Source organism: Chelmon rostratus, chromosome 10 (genome assembly GCF_017976325.1).
Source record: "Chelmon rostratus isolate fCheRos1 chromosome 10, fCheRos1.pri, whole genome shotgun sequence".
NCBI classification, from domain to species: domain Eukaryota; kingdom Metazoa; phylum Chordata; class Actinopteri; order Chaetodontiformes; family Chaetodontidae; genus Chelmon; species Chelmon rostratus.
This window is the reverse complement of record NC_055667.1, coordinates 16,513,636-16,530,151: the sequence shown is the minus strand read 5'-3', so window position 1 is coordinate 16,530,151 and position 16,516 is coordinate 16,513,636. Positions and strand designations below refer to the sequence as shown.

The window sequence follows — 16,516 nt, the reverse complement described above, 5'->3', positions numbered from 1 at the left end:
TATGCTAGCCAATGAACTCCGATAAAACCATTACAGGCGTAAAATCTGCCCTCCTTTCATCTTCAGGCATACATACGCTTCCTACCCTCCCACTGATGCTCACATGTAAACACACATGTCATTTCACACACTTCATCAAGGACACATACCGTGGGGCTGTTGGGACAGGGCCAGCCAGCCAACGTTGCCATGGAAACATCGTGTGATTGGCACCTTGCCAGTGTCCTACATGGATAGCATATAGGTGCGATGCATTATGGGAAAAGCAGCATCGCACAATTTGTATTCAGGTGAGAGCCGGGAAGTGATTCCAGCTGATGTGTTGTAGGTTGGCCACTCTACATGTGCTACATGATAAAAGTCTGTTTAAACCAAAACTCCATAGCCCAAGTATAATCCTTAAAACTATCGTAGGCAAAGAGTGGAAGCTGAAAATATCAAGCATGTTTAGTAATAAAAAGGCTGGTTCCAGATGTGTTCCAGATGAGTTTGTGAGTTTGGGAATAGTGGTGTGCCAACCTTTTCACTCTGCCAAGAATCTACTCTCAAAATAAGCCTGAAATTCTTGTATTGGTCTTGGACTGGCCTTTCATTCAGCCTCACTAGATATGAATTTCATTCACATCGTCGTTCATCACTCATCCACAACAGCTGATGGCACCTGTATACTAAAAGTGTGTATCTGAGCTGCAGTCACTTGACTAACTCATTGCCAGGAGTGGCAGATGGAGAAAACAGATAACAGATTTTTAAGTGGCACAAAAGTAGGCCATGTAACCGAGGCTTGAGAGAGAGTTTGCCAGATCACGATCAGTTGAGGCAAAGCGATCAAAGAACTGTCAAACGGCCAACAAGTATGATGTCACATAATGTCAGATCAATCGAAGTAATGAGCACAAGAGGACAGTCTTGGACTGATGGTGGTTGGTTAATGCACTAATGCTGAGTCTGTTTGAGGTGGTCCAGAATGTTACAAATGACTCAATTCAACAAAAAAATGTGACTTTTTTTGCTTCATTCATTTATTTTATTTTTGATAATGCAGTTTATGTCACAGAACATCTAAAAGATGCCGAAAGACATATGTAATACATCACCTTGTATTCAGGCCTCAGTGGTATCACATTGGATTACTCTGCTTAAACATGTATAAACATAAATGGACTGTTGTTTTTAATGTGTATGGAAGCTCCTTCCTCATACATGCCACCCCTGCCATTGGGTTAAAGGTTTCAATCTAAGACATTACATCGAAATAAATCTTGAATGATATATTTGAAACTCTTTTTCGTCCTCTTGACTCTCCTTCGTTCTCTCTCTGTCTCTCTCTGTTTCAGGACATAAACAAGCGTTTGTCTCTCCCAGCTGATATCAGGCTACCGGAGGGCTACTTGGAGAAGTTCGCCATGAACAGCCCGCCCTTTGACAAGCCCATGAGCCGCAGGCTACGGCGTGCTTCACTGGTCAGTAATCATTGTGTCTGTGTTTGTGCGTGCAATGCTGCTGAAACTCATTTTTGGTCAGCTGCTTTGCCGATGTGTTAGTCGCTACTTATTAACATTTGCATGTGTACTTTTGTGAGCACTGCTGCGTGTGTGCTGCTCTTTTGCTGCTTTGTTTTCAAAAAAAAAAAAGTCCAAACTTTTGAATGCCATTGTGCACAACTAAGGTGGTTGACTAAGGCTACTGGGAACACAAAAACATAGACTCACTCAGACTGAGTTATGCTATAGAGCTTACAATGGCTCAGTAGGGGGATGAATGATAAATTAATTCTGTATTATGTATCCAGGCCAAGAGCATTATGGGTATGAATCTGGGGGTGGGGGAGAGAGGAGGGGTTTGCCACTGGATGGATAGAGAGGGGAATGATGGGTAGAAATAGGCAGATATTCATGAATATGCAGCATGTCCCTTTATTCCCCTTTGTCTGGCTGCTGAAGTACTCCAGCTCTTTCACGTGTGTTTTATTTTGGTCCCACTTTATTCAACTTACCTTTTTGTTTCTCTTTTCTCTCAACTCTCCCTTCATGCACAACTGATTGAAGGAAGTGCACACTGTTTTCTGCTTTACTCTTAGTTTTACATGCTTGTTGCAAATTATATTCAGTCTGCTTTACTGATAAATTTTACACAATTTTAACACGATTACAAAAAGCCTTGATATACGATGGCAAAGCATAAAGGATTCGCCCTTCATCAACCATTTTTGCTGTAATTATTGAACAGGGCCGGCGCCCTGCCTCCGGCTCTCTGCTTGAAGTGATTTAATGACGCAGCTCTTCTGCCGGAGTCTAACAGAGATGAAAGGAAAGAATCTTTGAGGAGAGGTTTGCAGGGAAGAAGAGGGGTTTATGGTGAAAGGGTGGATGAGGAGAAGGGCATAGACTTTTCTCTGTTTTGCACTTTAGAGGGATTGGCGGACATTTTCTGCCATGCTTGGGTCTGTCCGCTCGTGTGTGGCGGTGTATCTTCAGGGGTTGTTGTATGCATGTGATGTAATAGATCAATCAATAATTCAGCAGCAGTGTCAGGCTCATCTGCTGCGGCTCCTTGCCCGTGGAGGACTACACACCTTGAAGTGAGCCAGAGAGCAGAGGAAGAGGGGAAGATGCAGAGGGATGACAAGGGAATTTTAAGGGAATAAAGGACAGGAAGACATAATTAAAAAAAAAAAATGTTGAGTTGTAAGGATGGACAAATGTGCGGGGAGGAGCATTAGTGTAAGACAAATGGCTGCTGAGATACATTTTAAAACCAGTCTTTAAGTCCTCGATTCAAGTTGAATAGCAGCAAAGGAACACTCTCTTGGTCGTCTTGCTGAGCCTGCAGAGTGTATGTAGGAAACTGCAGCTAGATTATTTTTATTAGAGAGGCTTATATTGTTTACTTTATTTCATGTGGTCCACCCATGTGTACAGTACTCTATTTGCACTGGTGAAAGTTTCACTTTGTTTCAGACCTACTTTTGGCATGCTCTCAACTGGAGACGTGGAGATAATTAGGTCACCACTTGCATTCTTCATCCATTTTAACTCTGCACCCCTCACTTTCAACACCTGTAGCTGCAACTGGCGAGAGGCTCCAACAGAGCAAAACCCAGACATGGTGGAAAAATGTTGGCATGGCAAATAAATCTCTTAACCCCTCAGTCTCCCCAAATGTGGATGCATGTGTGTCAGGAAGGTGGGGATTTAAGGGGAAACTAAGGGTGGAACCCAGATGCATACTCCAGGGGGCGCTTGGTTCAAATTAATGAATTTATTTGAAAAGAAACCAAAACTATGGGCTTACACATATAACGAGGCAACACAACACACAACAGGGCATGGATCAAGACAACACACTAGGAACTATGGAGAACTATAACAGGAGACATGACATGGGAAGGAAACAGACAAAGACAAGACTAGAGAAAACAGACAATTAGGAAATCTCAAGGAACGAGGCTTGATTTGGGATGTAGACAACACTCAAGAATCACACTTACATAGACGGTGGAATGACATGAGACAGAGACAAAACTAGAAACAAACAAATGGATGGAGGGAAGGCTTGGTGACATGGACAATACAAAAGACGCAAGACCTACATTTGCACAAATGCAGCAAAAGCGAGAACAAAGACAAACCAAGGAAACACTTCACATGAACAAAGACAACACAACGAACACTCACTAGGGCTATGGCATGGATTCTCAAATCAGTAAGGGAAGCGGAGACAGCAAGGTGACGCAGACAATGACCTGGGAAAGACTGGGGAAAGGACACAGACTTATATACACAAGGAGGGACCACTAATGACACACAGGTGAAACACATCAGACAATCACAAGGGCAGAAAACACAGAAAGTAAAGCAAACAAAGAAACATAACATGAACCTTCAAAATAAAACAGGACGTGACAAAAATCAGACAGAGACAACACACAAGGGGAAACTTTAACAAAAAACCGGCGTGCACAGCACCGGTCATGACAATATGTAGTTGTGTCACAAAAGAACAAGTGATCTTCCTCAGTCACACGTTACCAGAATGAGTACAAGCTCAAAACTGACTATAAATGTATAAGCACACTGATATGCTAGGGTTCGGGCCATCATGTGCTTGCCATTTGTTACCGTAACACTGAACATGTGTCAGGTGTCCCGGAACAGATGCTGGCATTAAAGCCGTGTATTTTGATCTTTGAATCGCTTCCAACGTAATGTAAGTGAAGTGGGTTGGGATCAGTTTTCTCTCATGGCTGTTGCCCATTGATAATCAATTATTCACAGCAGTCCAATGAGAGTCAGTGTTCCATGGGGCTGAGGAAAGAGATGTCATTTTATCTCAAAACACCAACACTTCACCGTGTTATGTAACGCTTGCTTTTTTCTAACCCATTCAACCCTGCAGTGACACAATATTGAACTTTTTAACTGTAAAACTGAATGTCCACTAAGCCAAGACAGCATTTTATGTGCCTTTTAGCTCTTGGTTTTATTATACTACTGTCACAGCGTACTATATATTGTGCTTTTGTTGTTTAATGATTAAAAAAAATGTAAAAAATCATAACAGAGCTCAAGTATCTGTCCACCCCCCTGGGTCACACCTCTTCTGTTGATAGCAGTGGGTTTACATGAAAAAGGTGACACAGTGCAAGATGTTTATTGGTTGACTGATTGACTGGCTACATCATGTTAATGAAAGGGCTCTTCTTTCCTCCCGCCTCCCCTTGCCTGCCACCTCTTTTCTTAGCAGAAGGCTGTCACTTTCCCTCTCCCACTCAATACTTCTATCCATCCCCCCTCTCTCCATCAAGCCCTCTCACAGGCTGCACAAGGAGAAACCCTATTTAAAAATGATATGTGGTCGAGGTAATGGACTCACCTCTCTTCTCGCATTTCTTCCTTCTGCTGTCAGTCCATCTGTCTGTGTGTCACCTCAGTTCCTGTACAGGTTCAGGCAGGACAAACACGCCCATTTTGTTTGGTTTTATGTTGCTTTAATTTTGTCACTAAAACTTGCTCTGACCTAGTTCTGCTGAGTAAGCTCACTGGAGCGTTGGGAATGAAATGAACCCGTTGCCATCGGAAGCATACGCAGGCGCGCACACAGAGACACACACATAAGAAAAGGACTGGAAGGTGCATAGACAGAGAGTGCAGTCACATGTTGTAGTCAGAGAGCTGGGGCTTACTTTGTTTTAGAGAGGCTTCAACCAAATGAAAGGCCACAAATTTATCCGTGAGTGGGGGAGGTGGTCATAACATGTGTGCGTTTTATGTGTTTTGAAATGTGTGTATCACTGTGTGTGTGTGTGTGTGTGAGTGTGTGTGCGTGTTTTGCTCATGAGATTGACTGCCCAGCCAAAAGAGCAGCACAGCTCAGCAACAGCTCCTGACAGCCCCTGTCACAAACACAGAGATGTGAGCTGTGTGTTTGTGTGCGTCTGTGTGTGTGCAGGGTGAGTGTGTTTACATTTGAACATAGGCTGCATGTCTCATCACAAATATTCTCTTGCCTACAAGCACACACAGTCATATGCAGCCCATGTACACTATACACTGCAGATGTCCATGCTTTGGGATTAATAAAAGATTATCTTAAATTATCTAATACAGTACATATGCCACATACCCCTGCTGTACTGTGTATGCACATGCAAACACACGTCCGCAGTTTGTATTGATTATTATTTACTTTCTTACTGTTTTATGTCCAAGCATTGCAAATGACCAGATACAAAACTAGATATACATTCTAAAGCATAAATACGATTGTTAGTTAATTATGCAAACTGAAATTTACCGACGCACACACACTTGTTTCAGTGTCTAAGTGTGTCATCTTGTGTCCATGCTTGTTCTGATGTTGCCGTTTAGACGTGCCTTTAAAGAGATCACATGCTTCATCAGCTAACTTGGTCACTGGAGACCCTCCCCCTCATACGCACACATGCATGCGCGTTGCCGAGCACTGGCCTGGCATTCACATCAGCATCGTGATGGGATGGGCCAGCGCAATATTGAGAGAGACGGGCAGTTTCAGAGAGATGAACGCAGATAAAACATGGCTGAAACAACCCTGACAGAGATAGACAAATAAGTGTGGAAAAGTGACAGGGAGAGGGATAAACACAGACAAGCCCAGGGGTATCACAGCTTGACAGAGCTACATCCATCTATAATTCATGACCTGGAAACCCAGGGGCCACATACATTATGCAGATAAACCGAATTCAGGATTAATTCACAACGCCCACAAATTTGAAGCACGAGTGCTGAATATCTATAGAAATGTTAAGAAGTAAACATGCAACCCCCACTAAATTAGTAGTGTAGTCGAAGAGCGCATGCCTTATTTGGTTGTCTTTGTTATACTGACTTCCTGTGGCCAAAGAATAAATGTGCAGCTGATAATGACTTAATCACTTTGCAGCGCTGAGGAAGTATTTCACTACTGAAAAGATGGGCTTTTCATAAAACTGGGTTGTCTATGCAGCAGAAAGATGTAAATATTGTTGAAATTGGTGCTGCATGACCAGAGAAAATAGAGGAAAAAGTTTGATCCCCTTTTATCCCCCTGTTGTGCACATGCATTCATGTATGGTCTGCTAAGAAAAATAGGATTTCTGAATGTCTTGAAAAGAACCGCATGCTCAAAAATAGTCAAATGAAGGTCAAAATGGTTCAACCAGCTATGACCTTTAAGGCAGAGTTTACTCTGTCCAATCACACATCCCATTTGCAAGTGGTTGTTTACAATGTGCACTGTTCATGGTGCTGAACTGTCTCAGCCTCATGGAGTGTGGCAGAGATGCTCAGTGACATACTATAAGTGCAGGAGAAACCAAGCTAATGTTTTACCACAGGCTTGCACAGAATAACAAGGCCTGGTGACTCAGACCCCAACAGTTGTAGGCCAAATGTCAGCAGCTTTGGTACTGAAATCTAAACTAACAGCTGTGGATTTGACTCTTAAGATGGTTAACCTAGCCTATCCTGGCCTACAATCAAGCCAAAATTGCCAAAATAAATGCAAACTGGCTTAGTGATAATGTGCATTGATAACTCATAACTTCGTTCATAACTTCCTCAACTGCCTTCTTCCTGTCTTCTCTAGTCTGAAATCGGCTTTGGGAAACTTGAGACCTACATCAAACTCGACAAATTAGGGGAGGTGAGATCAATTAAGAACATCAGCAAGCGTGACACACATACAGACTCCTCGAATACACAGTTTGCTTTATCTCACAATGCATTCAAATGCTTTCTATCTCTGCAGGGGACTTATGCTACAGTGTTCAAGGGGCGAAGCAAGTTAACCGACAACTTAGTCGCTTTAAAAGAGATCCGACTGGAGCACGAGGAGGGTGCGCCCTGCACAGCTATCCGAGAAGGTACTGAACTGACTGGTGTGATTTGGAAGTAAACAACTCACAGGTCAACATGGAACCATAATGTCAAGAAGCTTGTACGGCCTTGACAGTGTTGACCTACAGTAGTTATTGCCTTGTAGCTCCCTGAGCTCTTAGTGAACTTCGAGCTCCTTTGGTTCTCCTTCCAGGTTGTCTGTGTTTGACTGACAGTCTCTGATGTGTCTCCCTCTTCTAGTGTCTCTCCTAAAAGACTTGAAGCACGCGAATATTGTCACACTCCATGACATTATTCACACTGACAAGTGCCTGACACTCGTGTTTGAGTACCTGGTGAGTGTCTGCACCATGCATGTGTGTAAGTTTATTCTCTTGTCTTTAGAGGGAGTATTTTACTGATCTGCACAAATATCTGCACTGTCTCTTTCTTTCTTTCTTTCTTTCTTTCTTCAGGAAAAAGATCTGAAGCAGTACATGGATGACTGTGGGAGCATCATGAGTGTTCACAATGTCAAGGTAATGCAAAGTAATGCATCTGTTCAGTACTGTGGGGATTTCTGTAGTAATGAAAGAATTGTTGAGTGTGATCACATTATTAGAATAATGTCTGCTTGCAGCTTCCCTCGTGTCTTGATTTATACTTTAGACAGAGGCAAAACATTGGCAGGCTGCTTGATTTCTGAATAATAAATCAAAAACAGTCTCTGTGTTCTTTGATCACTCTGTTAGTATAACACCACAGGAGTTTTAGAGTAATAATAAATTACTGTGTAACTTTAGAACGTTTAATGTAATATTAAGTATGTACCACTAAGTCATGCTAATCCCCTCTCCTCTCCAGATATTCCTATTCCAGCTGTTACGAGGCCTGGCGTACTGCCACAGAAGGAAGGTCCTTCACAGAGACCTCAAACCCCAGAACCTGCTCATCAATGAAAAAGGAGAGCTCAAACTGGCAGACTTTGGTACATAACTTAACTAACTAAAAGCGTACATCAATCTTGTATATTATTTTGAAATTTCCTGTATTGGATCGACTTCTCAAATGCTCAAGAGTAGAGGCACCACATGTGGAAAATATTGATTTCTGTGAAACTGCTCAATGTTGCCATTTTGCCCTATTTCCCTTCAATATTAGATATAATTTTCATTGCAAAATAATCAAAGCTAGAATGAAACAGTGAAACTAAATTGAGTTGACACGAAAACAAGTTTACTTGTCTTTCATAGATAATAAAATCATTTTCTCCTTGGTTGTTGGAAGTTGTTAATGTTACCCCCCATTTCTACATTTGCTTTTTAAAATGTCTTATAAAACTGAAAGAAGAGTCTGCAAGCTAGTGGCCCCTAAAGTCTATACTGCTCCTTAGACCCAACCAGACAGCATAGTTTGAAGTGACTAACCACCCAGACATTGCCCTCTTTAGGCAGTAGCCGAAACATAGCATACTGTTTACACACTTTAGTGTTAGTTAGCATAATTCCTCTTTGTAAATTGCTAATTCGTTCTTTGTTCATTGGATAACACAGGAATCTGGATTAAGAATTATATAGTCCACTGACGTAAAATGTTTTTTAATACAATGTACAAGACAATAATAATAATGCAATAATAACACAGAGTTTATTGCATTTCTGATAGAGTAATAACTGATTGTCTTGTAGAGTCAAAATGCAAGAAGCATGTTTAATTCTGAAGTTTCATTCCGGTATGATGAGTCATGCGGTGCCCCACAACACCAAACAAATGAAATAAAGTGAATGAAGCAGCATTTGCATCAATTAACGTCCCTTTTTGTGTTTGAATTAAGGTTTGGCACGAGCCAAGTCTGTTCCTACAAAGACCTACTCTAATGAAGTAGTGACACTATGGTACCGACCGCCAGATGTGCTTCTAGGTTCCACTGAGTACTCTACACCCATTGATATGTGGTGAGCAAACACACATCTATAGCTAATACACGCGCATTTCTTTCAATTCCCCAAGCTTCCCCCCAAATGTTTCATTTGAAAGTGTTGCACGTGCTGTATATTGCACTCACTTGTGTTTGCTTATTCTACTCTCTGTCCCTTTCTGCAGGGGTGTGGGCTGCATTTTTTATGAAATGATCACTGGCAGACCTCTCTTCCCTGGATCGACTGTGGAGGACGAGCTTCACCTCATATTCCGCATCCTTGGTGAGACGACACAGTGGAATTTGGACGAGCATTTGCTTGTGTAAGATTCAGGCTTTTGTGCATGTGTGTGTGTGTACACTCTACATATTCCCTCTTCATCTTCAACAGGTACTCCTACAGAAGAGACTTGGCCTGGTATCACCACCAGTGAAGAGTTTAAGACGTACAATTTCCCCCGATACCAAGCGGAGCCCCTTGTCAATCACGCACCCAGGTGTGTACAGCCATGGTTGCATGTGTAGATTTAAGGATGGGTTCACAATTTAAGATGCCAACATGAACACTGGAACAGGTTTTGCTAACTGTGATCATTCCTCCTGTTCACACTGACCATTAAAGATCTTTCATCACTTACATTGAAACTGATTTGGGAACAGATCTTTTAATGGCCAGTGTGGACAGGAGGAAGGGTTACAGCAAGCAAAACCTGTTGCAATGTTCATATGGGCACCTGACTGTTGTAGACCCATCCTCTATTGACTGTGATACGTTAGATGTAACAAGATAAGGATTGATTTTCAGTAGGAACTGTAGTCAAGCATTTCCGCCTCTGTTGAAATGGCAGGAACACTACACTTCTCTGTATGGCTTAGGTCAGCATTCGACCACGCCGACACTCAATTCTCTGTTTATGTCACTTTCCCTTCCTCTCTCTCGCTTCCTCTACTTCATTCTGTGACACAGGATAGACAGTGATGGCCATGACTTGCTCTCAGTACTTCTACAGGTAAGGCACATTGCTCATTATAATCAGTATTTTTAACATATGCACACCTAATGCATTGGATTAAAAACAGTCCTGTCTTTATATTCCCTCTTTGTCTGTATGTGTGTAGTTTGAGGCGAAGAAGCGAGTATCAGCTGAGGATGCTCTCAGACAATCGTATTTCAAAAGCCTCGGGGAGCAGGTTCAAACGCTGGCAGACAGTGAGTACATACAGTCTGACATGTTGAACAAACACCTTTAGTGTATGAGCCCTGTCTCACCCCCTCTCTGTCATTTTCAGCTGCATCCATCTTCTCTGTAAAAGGCATTCAGCTCCAGAGAGATCCAGGGAAGAGATCCTCAGTCTATCCAGAGTCGAGTAAGTCCTCCACGATAGAAAAAGTGGGGAAAAAGCGAAAGATGAGGAATTCCCAGGGGGAATATGATAGGGAATAGGTCTCGCTCCCTGTCCTCTTCTTCTTCTCTTTTTCTCTATCTGTTTGCTTTATGTCGTCTCTCATGTCACTGTGTGGTCATACATGTCGCACACAGTTTCCCAGTCTATCGTCAGGTTTGTGCTTCCACTACATACAGATCTCAACTCCCAGTATTAGTAACAGATAGGCTATTGCAATACACTTTAAAGCCATACATCGTGGCAGGCCTCAATCAGTTACTGCTGTGCTCTGTGAAGGAGGAACAGAAGATGCTGGGTTTTTTGGGTTGTTTTTTTTTTTTTGCCAAGTTAGTGGCGTGTCTGTTTGATGGCAATGTCAGTCTGATGAAACCTCCACCACTTTTCACCAGACTGAAATACAGTGTCTCAGCAACTATTTGATGGCCAGCCATGAAATTTTTTGTACAGACATTCATGGTTCGCAGATGATGAATCTTAATGGCTTCGGCAATTCTCTGACTTTTCCTCAAGCACTACTATGAGGCTCTCATTTGTGGGATTCGTGGAAATGTCTTGACAGCTACTGGAGTGTTTTCCATGAAATTTGATACAAATATTCATGTTTCCTTCAAGATGAATTGCAACCGCTTTGGTGATCCCATAACCTTTAATCTAGCACCATCATCTGGTCAAATCTGTAATTTGTCCAGTGCTTTGGTTTCTGACCAAATATCTTTAAAAACTAAACTCAACTATACTTTGTGTTCAGTAATTAGCAAAGGTTAGCACACACAGCTATGCTGAAATAATGAACATGGTAAACATTATACCGGCTAAACATCAGGATGCTATCATTGTCATTGTGAGCATATTAGCATAGCATTCGCATTTAGCTCAAAGCACCACTGTTCCACAGTACGGCCTCACAGAGTCGCTAGCATGGCGAGTTGATGTGCTCAAAAGTGTGTTTTTCCGTGCAGTCAGGGAACAAATCAAATCTTTCCTGCCATCAGTCCATGACAGTTGGAGATATACAGTGCCATTAATGTTAAGCTGTCCAACAAAAGGTTCGACCAGTTATCAACATTGCGTTAAGCTGTCAGATGGCGCCATTGCAATGTAAACATTTAGATGTTGGAAGGATCATAGACAGCTGATAACCAAAATAACTAGTACACCCAACCACTGACTTAGCGCTTAGTTATATTACTAAGGTCAGTGACATGCCACTTAGGAGTTTTCCCATTGCCTGAACCACAACACATTGACTGTGCGTACCTAATTTGCTTAGATTTACTTCAGTGTTTCTATTTCTATCACAGTCTGTGTGTGTCTTTTTCTTCCTGCTTCCGCCGCCTCTCTGTCGTGTTCTGATAAACTGTCCTTTCTCTTTCTTGGTACCCATGCTCTCTCTCTTCTTTCGCAATGTTCATCTTTTCCTTAATCCTTTCTATCTCCCTTGTGTGCCCTACTCCAACTCCTCCGAAACACCTCAATATTCCCACCCCCCCCCTCTCCTCCTGACCCTTAAAAGCGATGGCCCATAAGCTAGGCTCTGCACCCTCGCAGTACTTCCAGAGAGAAGCAGCCAATCCCAGGGCTCAGAGTCACAATCTCTCCTCCACTTCCACTGGCTGAGTGGCCCCTACCGTTCTGGTAAATACGGTCTCTTTCATTCTGTCTGTACGTCTAGCCAGCCCCCCTCCTCTTTTGTTTTCTGTTTGGCTGTCACCTGGCCTCTCTCTGTCTGTGCATTTGCACTTTGTCTTTATGGCGGTTCCACTTTATGTTTGGCTCTCCTGGTTGCTGAGCCGGACTAAATGTCGGTACATGTCACTTCCCTCCTTGCATTCCCTGAACCAAAACAGCACATCATTTGTACCTGTTCTCACATCACATCTTTTCATTCTTTTTATAGTTTTTCTCCTTGTCGCTCTCTTGCTCTTTTTTTTTTTTAAGGTCCTCTCCCCCTCACAGTTCTTGCTCCTGCCGACCTCCCCTCACATTTCCAGCCCTGCACCCACATGCATCATCTCAGCTTTCACTTACCTAATCCTCTTTTTCTCAGAGTGAGCCACTCCCAGTGTTTATTTCAGGGATGAAAGGGACAACAGTACATTCATAAAAGAAAGGAATGTGATCAGAGAACGGGCATCGAATCATTTGATTCTTTTCGTTTGCAGTCCTGTTTAGGTTTCTGCAGCGAGAGATGTAGCCTTTTTATTGAGTCTGTAAGTGGGGTTTGGTTTAGTGTGTGTTTGGTTGGTTGTGTGTTATAGATGCATTTTCTTGCAGCATGGATATGGTGTTTGTTTTACTGCAGTGTGTTACAATTACTGGTAAGTATGACTTATCTTCAGCAATATGAGATCACACACAGTATTACTGGTTATAGAGCTGTGTGATCCAGTTGTCTGTATTGGCACTGATTTCGCCAAACGTATCTGTCCACATACTTTTGTCTACTTTTTTTATAATGCTTTTATTAACAGTGTGCAACAGTTTGAGGAAATCCCTTTCACATTTCTACATCACAGCGTGCTTGTGCACAAATTCAGGTCCATAAACAAATATTTTGTATTTTGAAATGTGTGAAATGTTGATTTAACGTACTTTAACACACTTCCTTGTCTTGAAATATTTTGGGTTTCGTACATTTGATGAGATGACCACAGGCCTCTAGGAAATTGTGGCGAGCATTTTTTTTTTAAATTTTCTGATATGCATAATGATTAATGGAGATTTGGAAGGTGAACTGATTCTGAAGTAACTGTTAGTTGCAGCCGTTAGTGTGTGTCCAGTGCTTTTGGCCGTATGGCGTGTATTTTGCGTTGCTGGCATGGAGTGAAATTTGCAGGTGTGTGGTGGTGTGTGTTGTGTCTGAATGAAATCTGAACTTTTTTTCACATCTGCCCCCCCCTCTCTTCTCTCTCTCTCTCTCTCCCTCTCTCTCAGCCCAGGGGAAGAGCAGGAGGCAGAGTGTGTTGTTTTAGTGCTGGCGGGGGCGCTGAGGTGAGGAGGACAGTGACACGTGGAGCTGTCCTGTCAGACATACATTCACTGACCCTGCCACGCACACACTGAAGGAGCGACACACACCCTGCCACATAGAAACACACACACACACACACACACACACACACACACACACACACCCTGAAGAAGACAACACACGCACACATCAACAAAAAACAAAACCACACAGAACTAAGGCTGAAGAATTCATACATAACTTAAAAAAAAGACTCAGCTCAACCCTAAAGATAGAAAAAAAAAACTTCAAATGAAAGAAGCGCTGGAAGAAAAGTGGGAGAGGACAAGACTCTCCTTGCTGCTACTATCGCTGCTGTCCAGAAGAGGGCAGCGTTTAGGACTGGCGCTGACTCAGTCTTTGAACTGAACTTGCTGTATCAGTGAGCTGTGAGGAAGAAGGAGTGAAAGGTGGACACTATTCGAAGAAAGAGAAGAAACCCGTCACTTTCTCTTGTGCTTTCCTTTTCTTTGGGTTTGGATTATTGTTGTACATAAAGAGACTGAACTGTAGACCTCTGCTTTTTCATAACACGCTTCAGCCTGAATCCAAACTCTGAATATTGCACCTCAACCCTAAAACCCTCGCTTAACCTCTTTGCCCTTTATTACACGATCTTTCAAACAACTCTCTCTCTCTCTCTCTCTCTTTTCTCTCTCATCCTCTGTCACACACACACACACACACACACACACACACACACACACACACTGATGGCTCACTTGAAAGTTAAGTGTGTAGATCAATGGAGTTTACAGAGATAAACTTTAGCACCTTATTGTCCAGTAGAGGTCAGGGTGGCTGTCATTACCTCATCAGTCACTCAAGCAGAGTAGGATGTAAAGTACTTTCTAGACAGTAGAATGAAGAAGAATCAAAATAACAAGCCAAAAAAGAGAGACAACAACTCACTAACCATAGGACAGACATATTTACCTTCACTGACGGAACTGGACACTTCACGACACCGCAATGAAAAACACCAACAAACCAGTGGTAGACAACTGCATTCGTCACATGCTCACATGCTGTAAAGAACGCAACGCTGCAAGACGTTCCCGTTTCAGCACACGAGAAGGGCGACCTGTAAGGACAGAGGGGTAAAGGAAGTGTACAAATCCTCACCTGCTTATTCTCAGACACCCCCTTCCTCTTTTGCCTTGACTCAGAAGTTGTCTTGATTTGTCGTGTGGTGTGCAGGTGTCGATGTTGAACTGTTCTCTTTGCACCTGACTTTTTACCTCTTTAGATCATGAGTAGAACATTCAGCAACCCCAAACCTCTCCCGCCTAACTCCACATGCATTTATTTTTAACTCCTTTTTTTCCAATCTGAATATGTGATCATACTTTTTACTTGTCAGAAGCAATGATAATTCCAGGATGCTGTTCTCAGTCTTTACCGTGTTCCCACTGGAACAGTGTGGCGACTGGCTGGGGACGTGTTGCACATTCCTTAAGCTCAGGACTTATTGCTAGTGTCGTTTTGTGGATGCTGTGAGGTGCAGCCGGCCTTGTACGTCTCCTCAGTAGAGCAGGGCACGTCGAGCACGGCCTGAAACTCCTTGCAAAACTGATATGTGAAGAAGAAGAAGAAGAATCATTTCTCAGCATCACCCTGTCAGTCTTGTGTGTCCTCCATCCTCTGTTCATTTGACCGTAATATTGCTGTTCAGTGACTACCTTACCCATGTCTTTACCTGTCATCTCTTCAAGCATGTTTGTGTATTAAGACACAGCTGTTTTCAGTTGGTATGTGAAATAGCTGCTGCTGGAAAAGGAATACCTCCAGTTGGTTTAAATCTTGCATGGGACATGTTTGCACCAAACACCACATCAGTCTGTAATGGCTCCTCAGCGAGTCTGGAGACCTTAAAGAAGATGACGACAACACCGTATTCAGCAGAAATGTGATGCGCTGCCGGCATTGGGACCAGATCGTTTGTATGACAAATCTGACTCAACTTCACGCTGTATAATACAGTTACAACTGTTACGTAGCCTGTGTAAGTGGGTGCTAACATTTAGCGGGACTCGAGCGCTCAGACACACTGTTGTTTCCTGCTGTCATTGTTGCTGCCAGAAACAACAGGACCAAAGTCAGTCCTGCAGGCGCCTGGTGTTCAAGCACACAACTGTTCCACACACCAATCAGTTGACATGTCAACATGTACTGTATCCATGAGATGACCTGTGAGTGTAGATTGGATTTTCCTGCTCCTCAGGCACCGACCTCGGGTGACTTCTCCATGTTTTTCTGAAAAGGATTCAGAAAGGGTGAAGCTGTCCCTCGTCCGTGTCTGTCAGAAGGACTACTTATTTACCCAGAGTGTGACAGGATGTAGCATGTACATAGATGATCCCTCACTCTGTATATACAAAAGTGTACAGGTTTGATACAGCTATTCACACTCTGGCTTTTTTTTTTTTTTTTTTTGCCTTTCTTTAATGAAAGTAATAGCAATATTTCTGTAATCAATAAAAAGCCAAGGTAACAGGATGAGTATGATTGCATTTGTGTTCATTTAGAGAGGGAGAAGTGACTGTGAATGATCAAACTGTCAGACTTGACTGAACTGATGACAGGTTTTTTCTTGCTGTTTAACATGCTGGATCCAAAAGGCTGGAGTGAAGTATCGTGTTGTAAAGGAGCATAACACACTGATTATTTTGATTTTTATCAATGAAAGCCATAAAGGTCATATATAGGTGAGAAAGGTCTGTTTGTGTGTGAGGGGTGTGTACCATGTTTGAGTACAGACCTCAAGAAGCAACGGGGTTGTGAACACCTAATAAAAAAAAAAGTAAAAAATCATGGAATTACTTTCTTCTTGTCATAAAT

General features: G+C 42.6%; 1 protein-coding gene across 4 annotated transcripts in view; it reads left to right on the top strand.

The window, feature by feature from the left end:
• The window catches only part of LOC121612268 (cyclin-dependent kinase 17-like), a 38,524-nt gene extending 22,438 nt beyond the window's left edge, over positions 1 to 16,086 (top strand). For 3 of the 4 annotated variants that reach the window (XM_041945037.1, XM_041945036.1, XM_041945038.1), the window contains 13 exons: positions 1,338 to 1,463; positions 7,111 to 7,167; positions 7,273 to 7,387; positions 7,602 to 7,696; positions 7,817 to 7,879; positions 8,205 to 8,328; positions 9,175 to 9,295; positions 9,444 to 9,541; positions 9,650 to 9,755; positions 10,226 to 10,268; positions 10,378 to 10,468; positions 10,549 to 10,626; positions 13,600 to 16,086. In XM_041945037.1, the coding sequence (XP_041800971.1) occupies positions 1,338 to 1,463; positions 7,111 to 7,167; positions 7,273 to 7,387; positions 7,602 to 7,696; positions 7,817 to 7,879; positions 8,205 to 8,328; positions 9,175 to 9,295; positions 9,444 to 9,541; positions 9,650 to 9,755; positions 10,226 to 10,268; positions 10,378 to 10,468; positions 10,549 to 10,626; positions 13,600 to 13,637 (1,155 nt within the window). In that variant the 3' untranslated portion in view covers positions 13,638 to 16,086. Of the gene's footprint in view, positions 1 to 1,337; positions 1,464 to 7,110; positions 7,168 to 7,272; positions 7,388 to 7,601; positions 7,697 to 7,816; positions 7,880 to 8,204; positions 8,329 to 9,174; positions 9,296 to 9,443; positions 9,542 to 9,649; positions 9,756 to 10,225; positions 10,269 to 10,377; positions 10,469 to 10,548; positions 10,627 to 12,178; positions 12,301 to 13,599 lie in introns of all 4 variants that reach the window. The other variant, XM_041945039.1, reaches the window with a different exon arrangement.
• The last annotated feature ends 430 nt before the right edge of the window (positions 16,087 to 16,516 follow it).